General features: G+C 37.3%; 1 protein-coding gene and 1 pseudogene across 2 annotated transcripts in view; one reads left to right on the top strand and one right to left on the bottom strand.

Annotated features, from left to right (window-relative positions):
* LOC111725431 overlaps positions 1-372 on the top strand; it is a 2,157-nt pseudogene extending 1,785 nt beyond the window's left edge.
* Positions 1-15,715, bottom strand: part of RNF146 (ring finger protein 146) — a 20,362-nt gene extending 4,647 nt beyond the window's left edge. The window contains exons 1-2 of one of the 2 annotated variants that reach the window (XM_023513428.1): positions 15,454-15,715; positions 2,031-2,136 (exon numbers count right to left, since the gene is read on the bottom strand). In XM_023513428.1, coding sequence (XP_023369196.1) covers positions 2,031-2,032 — 2 coding nt within the window. In that variant the 5' untranslated portion in view covers positions 2,033-2,136; positions 15,454-15,715. The remainder of the gene's footprint in view (positions 1-2,030; positions 2,137-15,453) is intronic. The other variant, XM_012806069.2, reaches the window with a different exon arrangement.
* Between the last annotated feature and the right edge of the window lie 349 nt (positions 15,716-16,064).

The following is a 16,064-nucleotide window of genomic DNA, read 5'->3' as shown; positions in this document are numbered from 1 at the left end:
ACACTGATGGAGTATTTGGAGAATCCCAAGAAGTACATCCCTGGAACAAAAATGATCTTCGCTGGCATTAAGAAGAAGGGGGAAAGGGCAGACTTGATAGCTTATCTCAAAAAAGCTACAAATGAGTAATAGTTGGCCATTGCCTTATTTATTACAAAAGAGAAATATCTTATGGCTTTTTTTTTTATGTGTACCATAATTTGATTGGTCTCATTTACCAGAATTCAGATCATGAATGAGTGACAGAATATTTTTGTTGGACAGTCCCGATTTAACTAAGACTGGCTTGTGGTTAAATGAATATGATCGGTTTTTTGGATTTTGATAGTGATTCCAGTTCAATAAATGCTATCACTGTTTTCCATTTCTAAAGATATGTTCAGATTTAGTGATGTTTACCTTTTCACAAAGGTAGTCAATTGCCATCCCAAAGTCTATCGAAGATTGGTTTTATATTAAGATTTATATAACTGATAATGTGAATATATTTAAATACTGGAGAAATCCCCTCACTGTCTCAGAACCAAGCAAGACTCACTGATGTTTTAATTGGTGTTCCGTTAGCCTGTTAAAGGTGAGGGCTGGAGAGAAGGTAGCAATATTTGCTTTGTACTTTTAATCTTTATTATGCCAATCTAATTTCCCTGGATCTACTAAAATTGCTGCCTTTTATTTATTGAAAGGCATTTTAGTGTGGTTTATGTGTAACGTCAAATAAAGAATATTTAACATTTCTCTTATTTTATAGACAATCTATAAGGCCATGCTTTTAAAAGTCAATATGTCAAGAAATGGCAAATTAAACTTGAATTATTTACTACCTAAGTCAGGCTAAGTTATAATTTGGGATTGTCTTTCAACAACTCTTCAGAAACACATAAAACTGTTTAACAACTGTATTGTGTGTGATTGGTAATGGTGCTTTTGCCAACTCATTACGTGGATTAAAATAGAAGAGATATACACAAATTTTAAAATTATGTGTGATCATAACATAATTAAAAACAAAAATCATAGGTCACAAAAAAAAAAAAAATTATTTTCATTACTTCATAACTGTAATTTTGCTCCTGTTATGAATTGTAATGTAAATGTCTGATATGAAGGATGTATTTTCATTGTTACAAAGGGGTCGTGACCCACAGGTTGAGAACTGCTGACCTAGACTATCTGACCTATAAGATTAACTAAATGGATAGGATTAAGTAAACGATATATTTGTTCCAATTTTAAAGAAAAATGCTTATTGGTTATCATTTTTTCTTTTATCAAACTCTCAACACTGAATAAGAATGACAAAGTCATACTGAAAAGCAGATAGTAAAAGTTATATATTCAACTGGGAAAATGTAAAATAATTTAAGCACTGCAATCTCCAAAATATTAAAATTCAATAAAATAACTCACGGAATTTTCACTGTGGAAAAATGTTGCATCAATAATACTAGAATGAAGTTCAATACAGGCAAGTTCAAGGTTGTGGATCTTGAACAATCTTTATTAATCAAAAATTCAATAATTGGAAAGCCAAATAGTAAAACTGAGGGTGAAAGGGAATCAATATGAATAAAGAGCAATAATGTATATTACGATATAAAGAAAGTCCTTTAATTTAGTGAAAATAAGTTTTTAGTAACGAACATTTTTATAACGCAGACAGTCTCTCTTATTTATAAAAGCTGATACTACCTCACTTGGTTATTTAAGTAAATTACTATGTAAAGAGAAGGTAGGAGTCTAGAGGACCTGAAGCTCTCACCAGTCTTTTAGCCTTCTATGAGCAAATTTTTCTGTCTTCAGTTTCACTTCTTATAGAGATTTTTTTCCCTCTGAGGAAACTTTTGGAAATGTACATTAATATTAATTTAATGTGAATAAAATTGTTAACTCTATATAAAGTATCTCTAAGTCAAAAGAAAATGATTATTTTGTATAAATGAACATAAAAATGACAGGTACTTGATTTATTATAATTTATACCAACCCATTAATTTACTGCAGCTTTGGAAAAACCATAGTACTATACTTACATTTCTATCACAAATCATAGACACCTGCACAGAAATAAAGCATCTTCTTCACCAGCAGCCAGCAAGCTTGCAGTATTTAATCTTCCACTGCTGGTTCATCTTGTTGCTGCAAAAGAAAAAAATTCCAACATAAGCGTCCCTTCAGGCTAAGATCAACCCAAATCAATTATGTACCATCCTTTAACAAAATGCAGTGACTGATTTTACCTTAAAAGTGAAAAAAATTCAAGACAAACATGTCTGCTTTCACCACTATTATTCAACAATACTCGAAGTTCTACCAAAACAAATAGATTGGAAAAAGAAATAACAGACATACAAATTGGTAAGGAATACGTAAAACTATCACTACTGTCTCTATAGAAAATCTAAAATAATTCCTCCAAAAGCTAATAAATAAAGCATAGTTGCAGGTTACAAGCTCAACACACACACAAATATCATCTGTGTTTTGATACACTAGCAGTCAACAATCCAAAGAGGAAACCAAGAAAGCAATTCCATTCATAATCATATCTAAAGTAGCAAAATAGCTGGGAATCAACTTATCCAAGGAAGTGAAAGACTTGTACATTGAAAACTGTGAAACAATACTGAAAGAAACTAAAGGACAGCCAAGAAAATGGAAAGATAACTGGTGTTCATGGATTGAATGACTTAAACATGTTAAGATAACAATACTACACAAAGTGATCTATAGGTTCAATGTAATTTTTTTTCTTTTTTGAGAGTCTCACTATGTTGCCCTTGGTAGAGTGCTATCGCGTCACAGCTCATAGCAACCTCAAACTCTTGGGCTTAAAGGATTCTCTTGCCTCAGTTTCCCAAGTGGCTGGGACTACAGGTGCCCGCCACATCATCTGACTATTTTTGTTGTTGTTGTTGTTGTAGTTGTCATTGCTGTTTGGCAGGCCTGGGCTGGGTTTGAACACGCCAGCCTTGGTGTATATGGCTGGTGCCCTAACCGCTGAGCTATGGGCTCTAAGCCTCAATATAATTCTTTTCAAAATTCCAACAACTTTTTTTGCAGAAACAGAAAGGCCAATCCTTAAATTCACATGGAATTGCAAAGGGACCCAAATAACCCAAATAATATTCAAAAAGATACTTCCCAATGTCAAAACTTACTATTAAAAAGCTAGAGTAACCAAGACAGTGTGATAACAGCAAAATGACAGATAAATATACCAAAAGTATAGAATTGTTCTCCAAAAATAAACCCATAGATCTATCACCAACTGATTTTTTTTAAAAGGGTTTGAGCAAGTCTATTAAATGGAGAAAACAGTCTCCAATAAATGTTGGCACAACAACATGTTAAAGAATGAAGTTGGATTTCTACATTACATCCTATGTGAAAAAGTTAACTCAAAATAGATCAATGATCTAAATATAAGAAATAAAATCATAAAACTCTTAGAAGAAAACATAGGGGCAAACACTCCTGACCTTGGATTTGGCAATGGATTCCTAGATGTGACGTCAAAAGCACAAGAAACAAAAAGAAATAGACTTTGTAAAAATTAAAAACTTTTGTCCAACAAAAGAAATTTTCAAGAAAGTAACAAGACAACCTACAGAATGGGAAGAAATCTTTGCAAATCATGTAACTGATAAGGATTTAATATCCAGAATATATAAATAACTCCTGTAAATCTGCAAAAGACAACCCAATTAAAAAGTGAGCAATGAATTGAATAAATATTTCTCCAAAGAAATGTAAATGTCCAAAAAGCATACAAAATGATGCTTAACATTTCTAGTCATTAGGAAAATGTAAATCAAAATCACAATGATATCTACTAGGAGGGCTATAATTTTTTTTTTTTAAAGAGGAAAAATTGACAAGGATACAAAGAAATCAGGCTCTCGAACACTGCTGGTGGAAATGTAAAATGATGTAGCTGCTGTGGTTAACAATTTGGTGGTTCCTCAAAAAGTTAAACATATAATTACTATATAACCCAACAATTCCACTTTTAGGTATTTACCAATAAAACTTAAGACAAGGACTCAAAACACACTCATAGCCCTGTGTTCACTGCTGAAATATCAGTCAAAAGGTGGACACAAGTCAACAAATGAATGGCTAAACAAAATGTATACAAATGCAAGAGTGTATTGTTCAGAATAATAGAGAATGAAGTTCTGGTATGTGCTACAACATGGATGAACCATGAAAACATTTATTAAGTCAAGGAAGCCAGACACAAAGAGCTAAGTATTATTTGATATCACTTACATGAAATATCAAGAGTAGGCAAATTCATGTAAAAATAAAGTATTAGAAGTTATCAGGGGCTAGGGGAGAGGACAGTGGTCTGTTATTGCCTAATGGGTTCAGAGTTTCTGTTTATAATGATGAAAAAGCTGTGGAAATACAGTGGTGATGGCTGCACAAAACTGTAAATGAAATTAATCACAATGAATCATTACACTTAAAGATGATTAAAATAATAAATTCTATGTCACTTGTGCTTTATCAGGCACTATCCAAAATATCATTTCAGTCATTAATTTTCTGTGTTCTCATTATTTCCTCCATCTACTTTCCCATTCCCACCTCCCATTCCCACACCAGGAGGCACACTGCATCATAGAGAACTTACTTGAAATCAAGCACGCACGATAACTACAGAGATACAGACCTCACAGTAAAGATAAGATAGTCTTCCTGAATCTTTTTTCAGTCCCATGTGCCTCTCACAGTGTAGGCATCTTTCTCCCTCAAGTATCTAAGATTCTAGTGTTTAAAGATAAATATTTTTATGCCATATGTGGCCTCTAAATACAAGCTGACTTACCCCATGTAATGTTTAACAGAACATGATTCTGTTTCAAAATCAGAGAACTTTCAACAGTAACTGACTAAAACAAGGTTTCTGAGTAACCTGGCTTTTTGTTTTACTCAGACTTCAGATCCCCACTGTTACGACTTTTGTTGTTGTTTTTGTGGCCGGGGCTAGGCTTGAACCCACCACTCTTGGCATATGGGGCCGGTGCCCTACTCCTCTGAGCCACATGTGCCATCCCACTGTTAAGACTTTCCTCCCAACCTTTTCACTTTACCCTCTAGGTGCCTACTGCTTCAATGGCACCTCCCTCTAGATGTCTACTGCTTCAATGGCACCTTGGAAGACTCCATTTCCCTCCTGCAACCCACTCAAAACACAGACTACACACCCACACACTTCCTATCTCCAAAACAGGGGTGACACTCTACTGTTCTAGTAACATGACCTTTGGCTACAGCGTACTCCACAATCCCCTGCAGCTGTTCTCACTCAACTTTAGGGCATTAAGTTCATCTTTTCACTACTGATCATTCCCTTTACCCTAACTCCTGACATCACTGTGAGTCTATTTAAATATCCACCTATCTCAGAGGTTCCCAAACTTGCCCCAATGTTTGTTCATCAGAATCACTGAAGTTCCTTATTAGAAATGCACATTCTCAGGCTCTAGCCCCTAGAAGTTCTAGGCCAGCAAACACAGGCTTAAGCCCAAGAATCTCACCCTGGGTGATACTGCTACAGATTGTCCATCATATACAATTTGAGAAACAACCATTCTCAATCTCCAATTCCTAAAACCCTAAATTCAATGAAGCTCATCTCCCCAGCAGCAAAATATCATGGCCACATTTGGAACTAGCTGTCATCTCAAACTGCTGCCTTGATGAAATCTGAATCCCACTCTCAGATCACTTACTCATTCCCACACCTGCTCTTTAATTTCATGGGAACGTTCAGTCTCTTGATCATCCCTTTCCTTTATCCAATTCCTGATCTCATTTCCTTTCCTGTTCAATCTGGAATCCAATTATTTTAACTACTTTCTTAACAGAAGGTGGCTGCCTCCTATCTTTTCTCTCATCTCAACACATATTCTACAACCTCCATTTCAGCATGATTCTTACAGTGTAACATCTCAGCTTCCATGCTTTAACCATTTAATGTTGATGGAAAGAGAAAATCCTCTCTCACCACCCACTCATCCTTCCCACACACCACCAACTAACCACACCAAATTCTGTCAACTTGTGTCTCAGCTACCTTTAGAACACAGGCATGTATCTTGTACTCCCTCCCCACTGATAGTGCCCCAGTTTAGGCCTTTATCATCTCTCACCTGCATTACTGTTGAGCCCGACTGTCTTGCTTTAATATCACCCTCAAATTCACTCACTAATAAGCCTTTGAGTGATATATTTAAAGACAAAATGGGCCATGTTTTTTCCATATTTAAAGGTCAATATTGGCTCCCCAGACTATGCAATGACAAGGCTCCTCAAGACAACATTCAAAGGCCTTAGTGATCTGAACCCTAAAGAATTCTCTAGGCTTACTTATCTCTGACAACTACCCTTACAGCTTAATACTCTAGGTATACCAAATTACTCACGGTCCTCCAAATCTCCCTTTGCATCCTGTCTGGTATAGCTATTGTCTTTTACAGCATATGAATATCCACTTTTTCTTCATTGTATCAAACAGGAATAGTCATCCCTACTAATTTTCCTGACTACCTCTGGAAGTACCTGTTTCGTCCTCTATAGTTTGTGTATTTTTCTATTACTGAACTTATCATGTGCACTGACATTATTTGTTTGAGAAGCTGAACTCTTCCATTAAACCAAGAGCCCTCTGTAGATAGAAACTATTTTTATATTTCTAAGTGGCTAGCAAACTGCCAATCAATTTTTGTTAATCTGAACTGGTATTTGTTGGATGACTGAAAAATTAACCTTTTAAAGTAACCACTGAGAAAAACAAAATATTGAAGAATTAAATTTATTTACATAACACAACATTTAAGTTCTAATTGTAACAAGGCATACAAGCTATATAATGATATGCATCCAAGATATAATCCTTTAAGAATTTTAAAATCTAAAGGAGTTATTTACTACATTTACAAACACAAGATTCAAGCAATCATTTTTTTCTTTGGAGAAGCATATCATTTATCTATTTAGTGACAACAATTTTTCCAGAATGCAGATAAAAAAACAAGCATAAATTAAAATGGACTTCTAGACAGCCAAAACAGATTCACAAAGCCCCTTCTCTAATAAAGGTTATTAAGACTATTCACTAGGATGACCAATAAGAGCTGAGCATCTGTACAATTTGCCCCTTTGTTTCTTAACATATTCCAGTTTAGAAAATATACTATATACACCTCTAACTTTTAAGTATCACAAACATTTTTGGACCATCATTTGAAATTTACTTTTATTTTACACACATTTCTAAAATGGAGATTTGGTCCACAAACTCCTGCTAGGTGTTGCTGCTGGTCACTAGCTCTGTCTACCCTTCCTTAGCTTACAAGTATTTTAAGACATACCAAGCCATCATTTTATACTCTTACTCCCAGGATATATTTGATTTAATGTTAATACCCCTAGTTTGGAAGATTTAATTCCATTTCATCTAAAAATCTTGTTTTATCTGTTTATACTTCAGATGTATAGAAGGTGCTGTTTTAGCCTATGAAACACATAGAAATACTCGTTCTTATTTTTCCCTCTTCTCCTACATTGATTTACACATTCTCTAACATACCTCATTCATCATCCTTTATTCACTTATTTAGGTCTTGTCCATAAATATTTTATCTCTGAAAATAAAGTTGATGCTTAAAGGAAGCTAAGTTATCTGAAGCAAAGTAACTCCAAAATAATGCACAAAAAAATCCTCTAAAAAAAAAATTCCCTATTTGGGTACCTAAAAAATTGTCAACCTTTTTTTTAATAAATATTTCATTTTTTAAATATTTCCTATTCTTTTTTTTTTTTTTTTTGCAGTTTTTGGCCAGGGTTGGGTTTGAACCTGCCACCTCCAGCATATGGGTCCAGTGCCCTACTCCTTTGAGCCACAGGCGTAGCCCCATTTTTATAAAACTAATTCGCATACTTGAAATAAAGCTATAGCCACAAATATTAAGTTGCTTTGTTACATATAAACTAGGGGGGGAAAGTAGTAAAAAAAAATTCTACTCAATCCAAGGGGATGCAGCTTCCTCATTTTGCTTTCCTTACTTGGAAGACTAATAATTGAATTCAATTCAATAATTGAATTGAACACATGGAACAGGGACCTATTTACTCAGGAGAACTCAGATAACACCAAAGCATCATGAACAATGACATTTTCCTTCAACATGAACCTTTTCTTTAATACAGAGAACACCCTTACCCTCATCACACCCCTCTAGTTACATTTAGCTCTTAACAAAAGATTGCATCAATGAACTTAATCCATGTTCTACCCTTTCAAAAACAAACAATATTTGTTTAGATATTATTTCCTCAATTTTTTTTGCCCTAATTCTGGTCTACAATAATTTCTAGGACTCTCTTAGAAATGCTTTCCTCTAATTTTCAAAATCTTTATGTCTTTCTCCAAAGATAACAATAAAATAATCTCATATAGTTGATCCCTGTACATGGGTTGGAGCTGTACAAGTCCACCCTATATATGAGAATTTTTTTCAATAAACACATTAAAAAATTGTTTTGGGTTTGTGACAATTTGAAAAACCCACCATGTAGCCTAGAAACATCCCCCCAAAATTAAAGAAAGGTATCTAATGATTGCATAAAATATATGAAGACACTGGTCTATTTTAAATATAAATATGTCAACTTATAAAAAGTTTAAATTTATCAAAACTTACACAAACACAGGCTCTGGATGGCACCATTAGTAGTCAACAGAAATGTAAACTTACAATATTAAATCATAACTGCATAAAATTAACAGTAGTACATACTATACTACTGTAATTTCATAGCCATGTCCTGCCTATTGTGGTGAGCTCAAGTATTTTAAGTCTCTAATTAAAATGTCGTGTGACACTAATCATCTCCACAGGAGCCATTCCTCTCTTCAGTAAAATACATACCACAGTATAAACTGCTCTCTCAACGTTCTTCCATATCTCTCATTATATTCAGTGCAATGCCATAAACCTTGAAGAACACCACGGGACCCATGTGAGTGCCATTAGCGATGCTAGAAGTGCTCCCCAGAAACAGAAAAGTCATGTATTTCAAGAAAAAGTTGAATTGCTTGATATGTACCATACCCGGAGGTCTACAGCTGCAGTTAACTACCATTTCAGACAAATGATTTATCTTATAAACACATGATATAAATTTATAGGATTGAATAATACAGTACTGTGAATGTATTTTTCTTCCTTGTGATTTTCTTAATATTCTTTTACCTAGGTTACTTTAAGAATATAGCACGTAATGTACATAACATATCAAATATGTGTTAATTGATAATTTATGTTATCAGTTAAGATTTCTGATCAAGGGCAGTGCCCATAACTCAGTGGGTAGGGCACTGGCCACATACACTGAGGCGGGCGAGTTTGAACCCAGTCTGGGCCAGCTAAAACAATGACAACTGCAACAACAAAAATAGCCAGGCATTGTGGCAGGCACCTGTAGTCCCAGCTACTTTGGAGGCTGAGGCAAAAGAATGCTTAAGCCCAAGAGTTTTGAGGTTGCTGTGAGGTGTGATGCCACAGCAATCTATCCAGGGCGACAGCTTGAGACTCTGTCTCGAAGAAAAAAATAAAAAGATTTCTGGTCAAGAGTAGGCTATTTACATGTTAAGCACTGAGGGAATCAAAACTTACATACTCTGCCAGAGCTCAAACCTCAGGGAATCCTCTGAGGAGGCTGAGGCCAGAAGATTGCCTAAATCCGGGAGTTCAAGACATCGCTACAAAAAGTAAGAAAAATTAGCCAGGTGTGGTTGCATACACCTATAGTCTCAGCTTCTCAAAAGGCAGAAGTAAGAGGATCACTTGAGTCCAGGTGATCAAGGTTATAGTAAGCTGTGATTATGCCACTGCAGTCTAACCTGGGAGAAAGAGTGAGATTCTGTTCTAACAAAAAAAAAAAAAAAATTTAAACTTGTGTTTTCTACTGTGCAGAGGGTTGATGTCTCTAACTTCATGCATTGTTCAAGGGCCAACTGTACTATCTGCCTATGTCTTAGAAATTCTTAAAATTATGACTTTTAATTATGTATTTTCAAAAATACATTTATAAAGCAAAACAACTTGGCTCTTCTAGATCAAGATTTAGCAATACTACCCTACCAAAAAAGGAACTCCAGCTAAAAGCAGACAAAAACCTTTACAGGTGTATACAAGAATCCTGCAGTAACCCTTAGAATGCAAAGATACACAACTTTAGTAAATCTTGCAAACTACGGTGACTATTTAAGTGTTTACAGCCCATGGATGTATCTTCAAAGCAAAGAAACCGTGGTCCCCAACCAGCACTACTAGTATTACCTGAGAGTTCCTCACAGATGAAAATCTGAAACCCCACCCTGAACATACAGTCAGGTCTCCAGGTGATTCATCTGTATATTAAAGTCAGTGAAGCACTATCAAACCCATTATGTCACTGAACCCTCAAACCAACTCTGCGGAATTTCTCAGTTTACAAATGAGGAACCTCAAGCTCAGAAAGCTAAATAACTTACCCAAAGTCACAAAGCTTTGGAGGATGGTATTCAAACTCAAGTGTATCTTAAAAAATCCTGTCTAGGCTGGGCTGATCTGGTGCCTCATGCCTGCAATCCTAGCACTCTGGGAGGCCAAGAGGTGCATCGCTTGAGATCAGGGGTTCCAGACCAACCTAAGTGAGACTCTGTCTCTAAAAACACCCCAGCGCTGTGGTGGGCACCTACAGTCCCAGCTACTCCAGGAGCCGAGGCCAGGGGACTGCTTGAGCCTAAGAGTTTGACTTTGCTGTGAGCTATAATGCCACCACACTCTACCAAGAGCAACACAGTGAGACTTTGTGTCAAAAAAAAAAAAAAACAACTTAAAAATCCTTTCTACAATGTATTGCCTCCGCATAACACTTCCCATAATAGCATTATGTAATGGAAATATGGTGCAAGCCACATATTTCAAAATTCCTATTAATGACATTAAGTACAATTCTAAAAAGGTAGAATTAATTTCAGTACTATATTTAACTCAATATATCTATGTGTATTACCATTTCAATGTGCATTCAATATAAATATGTAATATTTTACATTCTTCTGTGTATACTCTTTGAAAGACACCATGTATATTTTACACTTACACCATAATTCAATTGGGGCTGACAAAACACCAGGAGCTTGGTAAGTTACATGTGGCTAGTGGCTACTACACTGGACAATAAAGGTCTAGAACAGGGGTCCTCAAACTTTTTTAAACAGGGGACCAGTTCACTGTCCCTCAGGGGTCCTCAAACTTTTTTAAACAGGGGACCAGTTCACTGTCCCTCAGACCGTTGGAGGGCCGGACTGCAGGCCCCGGGACAAGTCGGCTGCTAAGCAGGAATTGAATAGAAAAAATGAACTCCATGTTAATATACCCAGAACCTTACTAAACAGAAATTATTTTCAAAAAATTGAATATTCCATTGTAATCAAAGTTAACAACTTTAGATGTGCCCAATTTTGCCAAACTGACCCATTAACTATAATCCCCTGAGAATTATACAGTTGACCCTTGAACAAACTTGATTAGGGATGCCTACTCCATGCACAGTTAGAAATTCATGTATAATTTTAAACTCCCCCCAAACTTAATTACTGATACCCTAATGCTGACTGGAAGCCTAATAGGTAACATACAGTCAAGTAACACACATTTTGTATGTTATATGTATCACATATACATATATATACAAAATGTTATATATATCATACAATCAAGTAACCTAGAAATAAAGAAAATGTTAAGAAAATCATAAGAGAAAGAATGAATATGTATTTACTACTACTTCTATTCATTAAGCGGAAGGTCTTCAAAAATCTTCATCTTCTTGAGCTCAACATTGGGTAGGCAGAGGAGGAGGAAGGGGATGGGTTGGTCTTGTCTGAGAGATGGCAGATGCAGGAAAAAAAAATCCTCTGTAAGAGGCCCCTCACAGTTCAAACTGAGTTAGCTGCTCAAGCATCAACTATTATGTCAATTGGGCACAAAACAGAGTATGCTTGTAATAGAACAGTAATGTAAAAAATCACTAGGAAAATTTCTGTATTATTTGAAACCAAAGGTTTCTAAAAAGTGGGGCAAGAAGTGATGCTTTAATTTTAACCAAAAGGAAGATTTAAGATAGTACAGTGCAATTTTAACTACAGGCCAGAATTAATTTGGCAAACATAAACAATTCAAATATACATAATTCCTGCTATAATGAATGTCTTGTAAATATACACCAAATTCAGTATGACGTTCTTATCAAGAAGGTGACATAAAAAGAGAAAAGATCTAAAACTAAACAGATTCTGAAATCTGCCCCTTAACAATTCTTAAAGAAAAAAAGTGGCAGGCAAAATGTAAAAATACATGAAGTGTTTAGAGAGTATCAGGGAATTTAAGGCTTTACTCAACCAAGTAAATAAAAAATAAATATAACAATGACATAATATTGTACTGTGAAGAATTGTGACTATACAACAAATTCATGCTCTCACTTTTCACATCAGTCACAAACTCAAGAAAGTTTCTATTTCAGACTCAAATAAATGATTATCTTTAATCAAAGAAAAAGATGAGCAAGTTAACAGCAATATAAAACACATAAAAATATCAAGTTAATAATGGTTTTTCTCTTTATTCAAAATACATAGAACTGAAAATGTTCTATATAAAAGTTTTCAGTGACAGAAAAAAAATCCAACTTTGGTGTACAACTCAAAACATAACCAAAAAAAAAAAAAAAAGTTAAAGACCAGAAAAAGAGTGAAGAGAATAGTTGTAATTTATCATTTATCAGATACATCTTAGTATTTCTTAAGAGTCCCAAATTGAAAAACACAACTAAATACCCTAATGTTTAAATTTTTAGCATTCATTATCCCCTGTTAAAAATCAACTTACAAAAGCATAGGTGATGCTTGGAAACAAGTCTTCAGTCAAAAGACATTTCAACTAAATGAGGTGCAATACTCTATTTTACTTCCTGTATTCCACATTACCTCCCTCAAAAAAATTACTGTATGGCAATCTACCTACTGCCTTTACAATATTAATACTTAAGCATTAAAGTTTAAAATATCCCCTAAAAAAAATGTGGACTTTATATTTTGAGGTGTACATGTGAATACTATCTTTTAATCATATCAAACTTTGAAGTTTCATGGCCAGCAACCATTTTATAAGAGGCTCTTTTGCTAATTATCTGTGCGACCTTCATCAAGTCATAACTCCCACGTCTGTCATTTCACCCTACTCTATAATTCTGTAATTCTAAGCTTTAAGCTTTAATTAACATTTATTTAACAATATTTTGGGTTTTAATTAACACAAAAGGTAACAGACCCGGAAAACCCATGGGCCCATGAGGTAGTTGTATCCAGTATGAATAAACTGGCTTCCATACCTACAAAGACTGTTCCCAATCAAGTCTGATGTTTCATAAATTCAGCATCGTTAGGTACAAGCAGGGAAGCGAATGGAAAAATTTTCTTTTTAGAAAATTTAGAATTAGAAAATTGCACTTCTAATACTAACACTGGAAGAAAAAAAAAAAACATTAAAATTCCCAATAGAGAATGTTGTCAGGCACTTCATGCTCTTATATAGCTAATACTAAACAGATCAATACTGTGCAAACATTAATATTTTTTTCTTCTTAAAGTCAACTATCACTTTCAAGCGTTTCAAAAAAAGGAGTCTGCCCCTTTCTTCTGACGATTCAAGTTAGTGGTAACACAACACTGTATCAGCTGACAGTCTCCTTAAAAAAATTTTTTTTTCTTTCTTTTTCCTCCCTTGTCTAATGACCAGCTATTTGGAGAAAGTTTTCCTGATGATTATAATTCCACCAACTTCTGAACTAGCAAGTAACAAAAACCTTCGTTAAGTACTGTATTTTCATTCTGCCCACAACTTACATTGGACCATGTGAGACATAAATTCTAAATTAAAGGCTGGGCTTAACAACATCCTCCACTCTAAGACATACAAGGCCAAAACAAATCTCTAATCTATTTTTAGAGTGACATTCAGTCATCCTGTTTTCTCTTTAAAATGAGATTTACTTGACCTATTTTCGTGTGTTTTTAGAGCACCCAGACACTCAACACACACAAAAATATTCATTAGTCAAAAAACAGCAAAGCCAACATCACGATTGCTGTTGTCACTTTCTTCCATGTGTCCTTATACGCCACGTCTTTTAAAAGTCTAAACATAGATTCACTTACTAATATGTCTTAGGTCTTTCAAATTCTGTGATTATATACCGTTCCCAATGCCAACATTATACTTCTCATCCCATTTGAAACAAGAAATGGGGGGGGGGGAGTCCAGCATCTGAAACGTCAATCATATAAAGAACAAAGCATTCTCTGTCATTTCTTGGCTTTCTTCTCACCTGTCCTACAGTTTCAGTATCAAAAACATCATTTAAAAAAACAATGTCAAAAACTTGAGAAATAAATGCTTTCTAAAATGGCACTTACATAAAAACATATACCAAAATGAGTAACAAGAAAAAATATATAGTTGCCAGATCGTGTGAGTAAACTTACAGTCCTGTAGATTTTACCCATGGAGAGAACGGTTACATCGCCACCCTCTCAAAAAACAATTTTCCAGCCTTTCTCTAGGAACCTTAATAAATAGCGACAACAATGGAAGACCCGCACTCTTGCAGACGGGATAGAGGGTAAGAAGAGAACTCCGCACCCAGCAACCAGAAGAACAAAGCAACAGCCTCAGCTTTTGAGACGCAGGGAGGTTGGGGAGGCTCAACGGATATTCCGAGAGATCTAACTGTTCCGATGCTTCAAAAGCCGTCCAAACAACTAAGAATATGCAGCGCTGGGTTTCGCTAGGACAAGGTGGAGGGAGTGCTCTACTTCGTATTAGCCTAGACCCTGACACTTTAGGAGGAGGGGAAGAAGAGAAAGAAGCAGCCGTAGACACTCCGGGAAAAGACAAAATGCAAACTGTACGCCCTGGCTTCGATCTGACCCAAGGCCCAAAGTGCTTAACGGGAAACAGGGAGCAGGTTACCCCCCGAGTCATCGCTACCCCTAAACCTTGAGATCAGAAGGTCCCTGGGTAGAGGCCTGACACCACCGCCGAGGGGGAGGACAGGGACCCGCCTGCCACCGATGGCAGCAGCGCCGACTCGGGCGGAAGAGGCTGCGCAGTAATGGCCGCTGCTCCGCCTCTCGCACCCCAACCAAGCCCGGTCCGGCCGTCGCCCAGGACAGGGGCTTCAGCACCCGCGGGTAACGCAGAGGCCGTCACAGTCCTCTTGCCTGCGACAACAGCCAAAGCGGGGGCGGCGGAAAAGGTTGAGCTGTCCCAACCCGCCTCCGCGCGGACAGCCGGGGCCGCGTCAGACCAAGGGCGTTCAACTACGTACCGGCCCCTGACCCCGCCGCCGCCCCTTTCAGGCCCCAAGCGCAGGGCCGACCCGGGGCGCGTCGCGGCTGGAGGTGACACGGCCAGCTGGGCCTCCTCTCCCCAGACAGTAACCCGGAGGGACTGGTTTTCACCCTGCCCCACCGCGAGGGCTTCGGCTCGACTCCCACCTCTCCGGCCACAGCCGCGGCCACCTCGCAGTCTTTTTCTCTTCGGCCCCAGAGCCCGCAGCGGCCGGGGACGCGCGCGGCCGTCACGTGACCGGCCGGCGCGTTGCGGGGGCGGGGCCGCGCGGGCCGGAAGCCGCGCGCCCGCGAGCGAGCGAGCTCGGGCCCCGCCCCCGCCGTCCTCTTTTTCCTCGCTCCGCCCTCGGGTCCCGCCCGAGCGAGCCCGCTATTCGCCCGGCATCCTTACAGCTGCTTAATTTTTACTCCCTTGGGGGAGGTTCTAAAGCAAGCCCAGTGGAAGGAGACTGAGGGTGGAGAAAGTAAGAAGCGTGCGAGACCAGCAGCGAGTGATGCTCAAAACTCCGAGTGATACTCAAAACTCCGGGTTTGAAACCCCAAAGAAGCCCTTGGGCTCCTAGCTGAGTTTCGGCTTGAAGATTCCTCA

The sequence above is a fragment of the Otolemur garnettii genome, unplaced genomic scaffold, assembly GCF_000181295.1.
Source record: "Otolemur garnettii isolate 467f Iridium unplaced genomic scaffold, OtoGar3 scaffold00002, whole genome shotgun sequence".
NCBI classification, from domain to species: domain Eukaryota; kingdom Metazoa; phylum Chordata; class Mammalia; order Primates; family Galagidae; genus Otolemur; species Otolemur garnettii.
Note: the sequence above shows the minus strand (reverse complement) of the source record. Positions and strands in the feature narration are given on the sequence as shown.